The sequence below is a fragment of the Crinia signifera genome, chromosome 12 (genome assembly GCF_055691185.1).
Source record: "Crinia signifera chromosome 12, ASM5569118v1, whole genome shotgun sequence".
Classification (NCBI taxonomy): Eukaryota; Metazoa; Chordata; class Amphibia; order Anura; family Myobatrachidae; genus Crinia; species Crinia signifera.
Genome location: NC_139228.1, coordinates 21807525 through 21819616, shown reverse-complemented (window position 1 = coordinate 21819616; position 12092 = coordinate 21807525). Strand labels below are relative to the sequence as shown.

The 12092-nt window shown below is 43.3% G+C and overlaps 1 protein-coding gene across 3 annotated transcripts in view; it reads right to left on the bottom strand.

Moving 5' to 3' along the window:
• Positions 1 to 4665: 4665 nt before the first annotated feature.
• The window catches only part of AP5M1 (adaptor related protein complex 5 subunit mu 1), a 28713-nt gene continuing 21286 nt past the window's right edge, over positions 4666 to 12092 (bottom strand). For all 3 annotated transcript variants that reach the window (XM_083166865.1, XM_083166866.1, XM_083166867.1), the window contains exons 8-9: positions 6096 to 6192; positions 4666 to 4827 (exon numbers count right to left, since the gene is read on the bottom strand). In XM_083166865.1, coding sequence (XP_083022991.1) covers positions 4745 to 4827; positions 6096 to 6192 — 180 coding nt within the window. In that variant the 3' untranslated portion in view covers positions 4666 to 4744. The remainder of the gene's footprint in view (positions 4828 to 6095; positions 6193 to 12092) is intronic.

The window sequence follows — 12092 nt, the reverse complement described above, 5'->3', positions numbered from 1 at the left end:
GACCCTGAGTAGATTGTTCGATAAATGCGGCCCATCGTTTATCCATGATCCTGGATCGGCCGAGAGCAGATGGTTTACTCCCCTTATATGTTTATTTCATGTATCCCAATTTCTCTGTTTGGATTATGAATTTCTGTATTGTCGTGTGAAATGTTTTGTAATGTAACAGTTTTATATTTACTGTTAAAGGGTGGACATTGTTAATGGTGATTAAAATATAACCAGAGTGACAATAAGTGAAAAGCGTTGATTACGTAATAAGTCCGCAACCAACGTACCCTTTATACCTAGCTACGTGTGAACAAAGCGTAGCGTACCTTTTATTGTATTATGTATACCAAGAACCAATACCTTAATCAGAGATTCCTTCGTAGTACTTTGTCTCTAATCTGCGAATATACCTTATCGGACTGTGTCCGCAATATACCTTATCGCTATTATGCGAATAAACAGACAACGACCACTGTATAGAAATATGGAGATAAGAGCTCCGTAAAAAGGTTGTATTTGAGTCCCTAATGGACAAAAAGGGGGTTACAGAAATAAGAATAAACTGGTATAACAGGTAATACAATATACTAACAATGAATACTAAACAGACTCTACTAAGGGGAAAGAATACAGTTACAAGACACAATCAGCCAACAATACTTATAAGAATAAATACCGTGAAAATGCAACCGTTTACCGTGGTCATCTAGTAAGCGAAGCGCAGTCCGGTCAGAGCTCACTATCGTTCAGGAATGAACTATAGTCCGGTAGGAAGGTCCAGGGAAAGTAGATGTGCCGAAAGAGACCGAGACTGCTCCGGGTCGCCTATCTTATAGGGTCAGAAGGGGGAGGTCAAAGGCCATTCTCATTGGTCAGAGATCATATGTCCGGTCCACTGTGATTGGAGGTTAGACGCTGTACCTGGTCTGACCAGGTGCAGGGGAGTGAACTTTAAGAGTCCTTTGTTTGGTGGTTTCGGCGTCAGCAAGGATAAGAACCGGTTTGAGCTAGTTTCCTTTGTTAACTACTTACAACAGAAACTGTCTCTGGAATATGGATTATGTCCATAACTATCGGGCAATGTACATTGCGACATATTCGCAATGACCGGAATACTTCGCATAATGAACTGAGCGGAACGGTACTAAACACGATATAGACAGGTGTGTGCAGGGCTAACTAAGCTATGTGTGGCGTTCTAAACCTTTTAACTATATTTCATTTCGTGTAAGTGTGTTATTATGAATTTATGTGTGATAGTATGTCTACTCTTCTGGTCCACATTGTCACACATACTCGGGTATGGAAACTTTATTTGCGCAACTCTGCGAACCAAAATGGTGGCCATACTATCACAAAATGGCGTGTGTGTACCTAGACTTCCACAAAAGTTTCCAGCATATGCCGCGATGGAGATTAATCTGCATTGTAGCCTAGGTTGGGAACCGGTACTGTGTTGCTTGATGCAGGTGGAACTAAACCACATAATTAGGCTGTGTTGGAAAATGACAGGAGCCGGTTGGTACTTCATCTTTAACCCTGGGTTACTTTCCGCTGCCAATGCCTCTATGGAGTCCAACAACGCCATTTTATAGGGGAGTGGTTGTGACTTTGGGGAGGTGGCACATAATAAAAATGTTCACTATTATTATTATTATGTTTGTAAACAGTGCATTGCATATAGGACAGAAAAAGCTCACCACTACGCTAGTACAAAATTCAATAATATTGCCTAGTGGAGAATGGCCATTACCGGCCGTTACAAAAAATGTGTGCTCTCGACCCCTTTAAATTAATCTCGATCCACTCCATATAACCACTTTACCAGGAAACTCTTCATTCCACCGCTCTGTCTGAGTACGCTTCTACTAATTGGGGTTCCACGTGCTCAGGTGTCAATGTCAATATTGTGCACGTTGACCTACAAATTGTTTGTGAGCTATACCACAATCTTGTAAATGACCCCCAAAGTACACCGTTTAGCAGAACATATAATATATGTAAAAATACAATATTTAAAAAATACAAAAGTAGGTGAATTTTTTTTAGGAATGTTGCAGTCATATTCTGAAAATTAATTTTATTCCAGATATGAAAGGCTGTCCGTATCTTACATAACATACCGCGCTGATCAGCTGTAATACGACCTTATAAAGAAAGTGGCTGTTCCAATGCACCTGCTTAAAAAGCGGCCTATTCTCCTTGCATTAAACGCCGATACACAGGTCTCATTGCGCTATCAATATTTCCTGATACAAATGAAAGCCTGATACCATTCAGGCCTTCAAAGGAAACTCTTAGGCACTTAGAAGACTCAAAGCATCTTTCAAGTTAAATGTATGCAAAGAATCGCTATCAAACAAAATTAATAAAATCCATATTGAGATAATTTTATGGAAAATGATTGAAGTTTTAACCCAAGAAAGGACTCTCTTATTTTCATATAGCTTAGTATAAGAACTTGTCAATCACGATTAAGCGTCTGGAATCGGAATCCCTTTGAAATGCAGCTGTTTCTTCTTTAATTGTGGCAGTGGACTCCGAAGAAAAGAAAGGTCTGGTCTTAAAGATGAGCAAGGAATACAAACTAGCTTGGGATTAGCTGTGGAGAGCAAAGGTCGCTAATTACACTAAGGCGTTCCCAGACACAGGGAGAACATTAAACAGGTCATCTCCCAAACTGGGGACACAGACCTTGTCTTCAAAAATGTATCTTGAAGTGACAGATTTGGAGACAAAATCAAAAGCTTTACAGCAGGGTGATCAGAACAATAGTTGCTTTTTAGCACCACAGACACTGAAGAAGAAGTGGCTCCTGAAGATGGCACCGGACCACTGTTCTAGCTGTGTGCGCGGCGCCCCGTATGCGGCAAAGATTGCTTTATGTCATTTGAAATGCTCATCACACTTTGATTAAAAAACGCGTGGTAGCCATTGGGTTTGTTAGTAGCGATGTCCAACTAACTGTGTTTTAAATTAACTCTGCGGTTGAGCAGAATCCATCAGATCCTTGAGACGCGGTTAGGAGGCACCATTGTGACAATGGTTTGAAAACTCTATCAGGCCGTTGTACAGCAGGCGGCTGCTCTGTACCCGCTGAACAGCGAAATGAGTGGAAAACAAAATATTGTGTTTTTTTTCTATTTTTTTTTAAAAAAACAACAACACAAAAAAAAAGATCATCCATGGTGACGTTTAAACAAAATAATAAATTACATTGGAAAAGTATTCTAAAAAAATTATATATTTGTGTCTTATCGTCTGTTTTGCTGAGCGTTCTAGATTAAGCAAATCGCTGACCTTCATAGTAATCATTCTCCAACTATGCCCAACCAGCGGCCAGGACTAAGATTTTTATGAAGTTGGGTTATCAAGGCTACTGAACTTTCAGGGTTTTTCTATTAAAATATCATCTACCTCAATGAAGTCCGAGTTTGGTGGCTTTGTGGGGCATCGGCCGAACTGGGACATTTGTTAAAGGGGCAATCATTTACAAGGCAAAACCATGCCTTGTATATTATTGCCACTTTATAAAAAATGTCTGAGTTCGGCCGGCATCCAGCACAGCCGCCAAACTCGGGCCTTCATCACATCCAGCCCTTGATGACTGTATAGGTTGGCAAGTAACTTTTATCATTTTAAATCCAACTTGAGCTTTACCAAGTTTAATGCCTCGGCCCCACACAGATGAGAAAGTTATGTCTGACTGGCATCCATGTTGTTTTGTGTTCAGCACATTTAATATGAAGTGATGAATGTCTCTTTTGTCTATAGATTATGATTTATTTAGTCTTAATGTTTAGTGCGCAGGTTCTCAAACTCAGAACTCCGTTTAAGTGCATATTTTCCAGGTGATTTTCCAAGCGTAATAATTAGCTCCACCTGTGGATATTTAAAAAATGCATCAGTGAGTAATGATTACACCAGTGCACCTGCTGGGTGACCTGGAAAACAATGACTGTGCTGGGGTTCAGAGGATAAAGTGGTAGATGTATGGGTACTCTTTACCTAGAAGGGGGTAAAAAATCGCGGTCATCGCGGGTAAATCGCGGGTACATAAAAATCGGCTGCCCGCGATGACCGCGATTTTCCCATAGGGAACAATGTTAAAAAGGATGATTGACCGCGATTTTAATGTAAAATGCCTCAATGCCCGCGATTTTACCATAGGAATCAATGTTAAATGGGCTACAGAGCCCAAATAGGCACAATTAACCCTTAAATGTCCCCCCAAATTTTTAACGCCACCCCACGATCCACGCCAACCCGAAGCGTGGCGAGCGCAGCGAGCCCGCGAGGGGCGGCGGTACACGTCCTCCGACCTTTTCATGCCCTACTATCCACGTCGGCGTGGAGTTGAGAATAGAATAGTGTGGCGAGCGCAGCGAGGGGACGCGGATACCTTCACAGATAAACGCGTCCCTTCGCGGACTTCACAGGTGTCCGCGTCGCCACGGACCGTTTTTTAGGTATAGCGCATTTTAACACCCCACCCTTTCTGTATTTGGAGTGTGTAGTCAACTGTGAGAGCTGAGCATAATGTCGTAATGTTTTGTTGACTGTCTGGATCCATTTTTTTTTTAAACACTGTTCCGATACCCCCCCCCCCCCCCCAAAAAAAAATAATAATTTCGCTTTTGCTACTTTTTAAAATTTATTATACTGAAAAAGCATAAGTGAGCAAGTAACAGTTGAAATACATTTAATGAAATATATTCCAATTTTATGGGTGATGTATTTTAATTGGTAGAAATTAATCAAAGAATGACCTGCATACAATAGGCGCTGGAGCCTTGGAGTTCCATATATAGTAGTCAGCAGAGATGAGCTCTCGAGCTGTAATAATACAAAGAGGGGGGAAAAAAAGGCAAATGTAACGGCACAAGGTGTAACTAAACAGGAACACAAAGGGAGAAATGTAATAGGATGAGAGATTCAGAAAGTGAAAGATTTGGGAAGTTTTTTTTAAAGCGGCAATCATTTACACTGCAAACCCAGTCTGATATTGCAGTGTAAATGATTGCCGCTTTAAAAAATCTGGAGATTTCTTACCAAATCTTACATTTCACCCAAAGTACGCCATGTAATCCAACCATAATCCTCCTCCTCGTAATTATGAGGTTGCACTGGAAGTGTGCCATGGTACATCTCCAGAAACCCATCTAGGTCTTCCCTGAAGGTGGCATACAGAACTTGGGAAGGGGATTATGTCGTAGGATGAATCATTGGCATATAAAAAGGGTAATTTGTTAGATTACTGGCCATCATGCAGACTATGTATTACTGTAATCTTAAGAGAAACAGACCCAAATGACAACAATGCATAAGAGGATCCCAGGATCGCTAAGCAGTGGTTGTTCACAGTTTAGCGAGCCCTGACATGCCCCCCTCCCCCCCCCTTGGCCAAAATGTCCCCCAAGCATCAAATAATTTCTCTCCCCTTCGGAAATAAAAGTCAGTCTGAACTGACTTTTACTTCCTTATTTCCGTTGGTGTCTGCTGAAGAGGGCGCCAGCCGTCCGCCCCCCGGCAGGCACCAGCCCACCTACTCTCCCATTGGAACATCCAGCATTTTCATGGGGACACCCATAAAAAGGATGTGCGTTTCCATGGTCCATCCTCGTTTCCAACCCCGGCCCTCCCTACCTGCGACGAACGGCCCGGCAAGTGTGTAACTCGCCAAAGCCGTTTTGTGCTGAGATTTGCACATGCATCGGGGCTGAGGGCAAAATCGGATGCTACGAGTGACTATGAATCGGACCAAGGGTGCTATAAAGTGGTGTCTGAAGCAACAAACCTAGGGTGAAATTTAATAGGATAAGAGAAGTAGAAAGTGAGAGATTTGGTAAGAAATCTCCAGGTTTTTTTTTTAAAGCGGCAATCATTTACAGTGCAGAACCAGTCTGATTTTGCAGTGTAAATGATTGCCGCTTTAAAAAACTTAGAGATTTCTTACCAAATCTCTCACTTTCCGAATCTCTCATCCTATTAAATGTCACCCCTAGATCGGAAGCAATTAGGCACATGCTAGATTCTGCCAGCATCTCACCCTTTAGCATGCGCACGTACTGAGAGAATGGAAGCGGACAGAAGACGGCTCTTACATGTTATAGTTTTGTGCTTTGCCGATGAAAACACCTGGACGGAATGCTGGTCCGTGTAACATCCGGTCAGGCTGTAGTCCGGGATTCTAAATGAAAGCTGTGGACATAAAATGAACAAACAGGAAGTTTTGTAACTGGACCGTGCCCTGCGAAATACATTCACCTTATTTATACTCATATCATCTTTCATGAATGGTGATATCATGGATGGGTTGGATCGATGGGTCGACAGTCTAAAGCTCGACGCAAGCAAATGGTCAACGAGGTTTTCTCTTTTCTTGGTGTCAATATCGACACCTGAACACATGGACCCCCGATTGGCGCAACTCATACTCTCGCATGGCTCGCTGCGCTCTGCACATTTTACCGTTCCCGATCGGAGTCCAGGTTGATGTTAAAGTATGATTAAGGCCCCTGTAAAATATGTCGACCATTGCCATGTTGACTGTTGACCTAGACATCCCAGACCAATCATCTGGATAACAATATTTGTCACAGATATGTCCATTCTAGGACACCCCGTGCCTGTAAAAGTATAAACCCTAGGGCCATCTCTGTATCTGATTATCGGCAAATGCACCCGTTTTACAGGAAGTCCAACCAACGCTCTGTGAACCAAAGTGGGGCATCTACGGGAGGGGGAAACATACAGTGTTGCATTTGCTGGTAAGTAGAGTCGGATGAAGTCTAAGTGAATGGAAATGGACAGATTCTAATCAGCAGAACTGTGAAACAATGTTCTTACATTTCCCATTGCATGTCATACAGTATAAATGCACTAAGATAACACCGGGAAACCTTCAAATAGCGATTGGTAAGTAATGGACTGTACACACTAAAATACGTAAGTTCTGCCATTCTGTAAGTCCCTCTTACTTTGGTTAAACTCAGTGGATGCTCCGTATATTAAGGGGAGGGTCCTTTATAATCACCAGTCTCGAATCAGTATTATGTCCCCGGTGGCCGTGTATTATTATGGTATCCTGGGCCTTTATATCCAATGTGGGAAATGTCCCAAGGTGATATCCCTCCTCTGTTACCAGATATGCGATCCGGACGATTTGGAGGTAAAGATTGATATGCGGATACCTGGCCCATACAGCTCAGAACGCGTTTCTCCGCCTGTAATAGATAAGTCAGCGGCTTCCTCAGTTGAAGTCACAGACCTTTACCTCCAAATCGTCCGGAGCGCATCTCTGGTAACAGAGGAGCGATATCACCTTGAGACATTGGGGCAGATGTATTAAGCTTTAACAAGAGATAAATGCAAGGGTGATAAGGAGAGATAAATGTCCAGCCAATCACCTGCTAACTGCCATGTCACAGGCTGTGTTTGAAAAAAGTCAGTAAGGAGCTAATTGGCTGGACGTTTATCTCTCCTTATCACACTTGCATTTATCTCTTGTTAAGGCTTAATACATCTGCTCCCTTGCCCACATTGGATATAAAGACCCAGGATACCATAATAATACACGGCCACCAGGGACATAATACTGATTCTGGACTGGTAATTATAAAGGACCCTCTACTTAAAGTAAGGAGCATCCACTGAGTTTAACCAAAGTAAGAGGGACTTACAGCATGGCAGAACTTACGTATTTTATGTGTGGTTTTTTTTGTCTTTGTCTAAAGTACATGTATTAATATGAAGTGCACTTCAAATAATGTCTTTGTATGAAATACTTTTTAATAAATTTGTATACATTGTATAAAGATCTGCATTGATTGAATTAATATACTGAACACAGATGCGCCTCTAATGGTGCCTAGAAGTTCATGCTATAGGCATTATACATACTGTACACCAGTTTGTTCAAATTGAGGGTCACATCCTCTTAGAAAGGGGCTGCAACAGTGCTCAGGTGTATATTTAATTTGACCTTTTATTTCTGAGAGTGTTTTTTATTGTTGCTTTTATTATTATTTTACATTGTAAAGGTATTCTAGCCTTGCTTTGATTACATTGGCCCTCATTATCATTATTAGCCAGCGCTCCTAAGTAACCTTAGGGTCACAATTGTTTAAGGGGAGGGGGCTCCAACTGCCTAGTACGCCACATACAGACTCCACGTGTGTGTACACCACGTACACACACACAAACACACATTTTTACAGATTATGGGTTGTACCCTTGAATGCTTTTTTCCAGTAAATGTTTGTCCAACCTTATTTTAAATGTATTTATTGTGTCTGCCCAGACTACCTCCTCCGGAAAGGAGTTCCATAACCTTACTGCCCTAACCGTAAAGAAGCCTTTCCTCCTAATGGTATGGAATCTATTTTCCTCCAGTCTGAGTGCATATATGACATTATATTTGTACGGACACCCTACTTGGAAGTTATGTATTTAATTATCTATGGCTACAAGCCCTTTGTATCAGCATTAACAGCCGGGTTCTTTCTACAGTTGTATTACTGCTGGTTGCTGTTGTGATTGGTTCTCTGCTTTGTATCGTCCCTCTTGTTTTATAAAATACAATGAACAGTTATTTAAAAAAAAAAAAAAACACAAAATCCCCCATTAGCTAATTTCTGTCCTTATACCGGACCTGGCCTCTGATGGTGAAACATCCTGTATCAGGATAGAAATTCAAACTTAAGGTGGCCATACACACGCAGATTTATCTGCAGATCTGTCTGGTTGGAACAAAAACATGGTTATGGATGAGAGCAAATGACAGTTGACCATTTGCTTGCAAATGCTGGAAAACTGACAAACTGTCACTCATCCATAACCATGTTTTTGTTCCAACCAGCCAGATCTGAAGATAAATCTTACTAGTGTATGGGCACCTTTATAGTCAGTTACAGTCATGTGACCGGCACAGGCATCATACAGCCGGCCATTGTGACACGCGCATATTCTATGCACCTGTTCCTGAGCCTCACTTCTAGGCAAGCGAGGGAAGATGGAGGTTGCTTATGATGAAGCTATGGATTGTTCTGAAGACGATGATGTTTTCAGCGCCAATGTCTCTATAACGGATGAGGGATGGAAGTCTGTAGACCCCACCGCCAATATAGAGACGCTCTTTAATGAGTTTGATGAAAAGATTTTCGGAGGGAAACTTCAGGGAGTTAATGTGGCATGGAGTAACCATCTGAAGAAGTGTGCAGGTATCTGCCAATACCCAAGCCATTATACCGGCGGCCCCTGGAGGATAAAACTCAGCAGGCCCCTCCTGAGGCAGCAGTCCCGCAGCGATGTAGTGGATATCCTCCTGCACGAGATGATCCATGCGTATATCTACACCACGCAGCAGAGAGACACTGGTGGGCACGGACCGCTGTTTCTACACCTCATGCAGAAGATTAATGACCTGACTGGCACTAACATCTCTATGCGCCACAGGTTTTTCACCGCAGTGTCCAATCTGCGATGCCACCAGTGGCAATGTGACAGGTGCCACAGTTACGTGAAGCGCTGCATGAATCGGCCCCCATCAGGCCAGGAAAGGTGGTTCATTAACCACATCATCCTCTGCGGTGGCACTTTCCACAAAGTGAAGGAGCCTCCTCATCAAGGCACAACAAGATCTCGGCCTTTGGTGAGTGATGATGAAGCGGATGATGCCGGAAGACCATCAAAAAGGTGCAAAACAGACAACGCTTAATCATCTGGTGGAGGCACCTTGCTGCAACTCCGGTCCTACAGCCTGTGACACCTGGCTTCCCTTACCTGGATGCTGCTGATTGCATCCCCTGGGACCCCTACTTGTCACCTGGGACCACTGCTTGTCACCTGGGACCACTGCTTGTCACCTCTGTACCAACAGCGTCATTAGACCGGTATTCTATGGTCACAGCAGCAGGCGTTGGCTCACTGCAATGAGGACGACATCTACCGGTCCACTAATGACAGCTGATCACGTCCCTTGGGACCCCTGCTTGTCACCTCTGTACCAACAGCGTTATTAGACCGGCATCCTCTGGTCACAGCAGCAGGCATTGGCTCGCTGCAATGAGGACGACAGCTGACTGCACGACTCCTAAACACAGGAAGCTGCGCAGGTGCTTACAGAGCCGTCACACAGCAATATATTGCACTACACCCTAGCTTATTGTAGGAAATAATAAAAAACATTTTTTTGCATCTATTAATGTTAATGATTTATGTTAGTATAGTAGTTTTACGCTTCCTTTAATGGTGTCATGCATATGGGTTTAGTTAATAAATTCTGATATAGATATTTCTGAAAACTAACAAAACCCGTCCCAGTAACACGCGCAGCACTGGTCTCCTGTAATACCCTGGTCTGGGCCCCATGATAAATCTATATATAGTAATACTGCTGGTGTATGTATGATAATGTACCAGAGTAATAACAACTGAGATAAATTTGATTTTATGCTCACTAAAATCCCTTCATCCTACTCCATCTGGGGGACATTTTAGTCCTGACTATGGGTTAGTGGGTTTGCACTAGGGTGGCCAATCCCAAGATGAGGAACGTCAGGAACCCAGAATTTGGATCTAAAATTGCTGGACAGCGCCTCTGGACATGTTACATCTGCCCCACCTGCAGCGCAGTATGGTTTTATCTATGTAAGAAAAAAAAAGCAGCTTTGTGATCAGGTCTGAATAACCCCCAATGTCTAGGTCAACACCAAAATGTTGCAAACGGTTGATTTTGACACGATGGGGGAAATTTACTAAGATGTGTATTCTACTTCACATGTGATGCTGCGATGGGCAACCAATCAGATCCTGTCTACTATCTTCTAGAGGGTGCTAAATAAATAAGAAGTCGATTCTGATTGGTTGCCCATAGCCACATCACATGCGAAGTAGAATACATATCTTAGTACATTTCCCCCGATGTGTGCAAGGTTGATAGAGACAAAGGGCCGACAGAAGCAAATAGTCGACACAAGTGTTTAATAGGGTTTTTCTTGCGTCAATGTTGACACCTGAGCCCGTAGGGGGGTAGCCTAGGTAACGTATACACACAGTATAACTTTTTCTTCATCTTAGTCACTACAGTCAGAAATTAGACCCAGAGGGGTGTATTTTTTATTGAAAGCGGTACATTTACTTACTAAGACGGGAGTTCTATGAATGACGGGATGGACAACCAATCAGAATCCATCTATTATCTTCTAAAGCAGACATGGCCAAAAGTTAGATCTCGGGGCATCCCACGGCCAAATGAACAAAAATACACTTGAACTGACATCTGAGGTGTCAGAACGCCGGCTCCCAGTACTGCAGCGGGCCCCTGATGTTATGCCGTTACCTGGATGCAGCACAGAGCCCAGTGCTGCTTCTATCCATCTGCCTGGCCCCATACCCACAGACTGTAATGCCGTGCTTACCACTCTGTACTGGCACATAGACGCCTCACAGCCCCCAGTACATCCTGAGAGCGGCTCCTGGTGTTGACGGTTTAACTGTCTGATATGGGCGGTACAGAGGCTGTTGGGTAATGCTGTTGGAGCACAGCCACCTCCTGCTGCATTCATACTGTATGCCACTCCGAATACGTGGTTCCATGCTGGTGTCCTGGTTATCAGCTGCTGACTGAGTAATAGATCACACAATAATGCCAGTTTCTTTTCCACAGTACAATGTACTATCTGGCAAGGTGTCTTTCATAACCCCCCCCCCCCCCTCAATAAAACAATCGCTTGAATTCTTGTGCAGTGTATATAATATACTACAAGTTTAGGTTATGTCGGGGAGGATGCAAGAGGTTGCAAATTTGAAGTGTGTGTGAGAGCGGTCAGCAAACAAAACCTGTTGTGGGAAGCTTAAGAAGCGCAGGGCCTGTGAGCCGGATTCAGAGGTGGATGCTATGTGTGCGCAGTTGCCGATTCTTATGTATTCATACCAGTGGCGTAAAAAAGGGGCTATGCAATGCACTGCCCTCTTACCCCACTGCTTGCCGCCGTGGCTGTGGCTGGGACCCACAACTCTACTACTTGTCTGCGCCGCGGTCCCGGCTCTCCTCCTGGCTGGCTCCTGCTAATTAAAAATAGCCCACACAAAATGTCTGC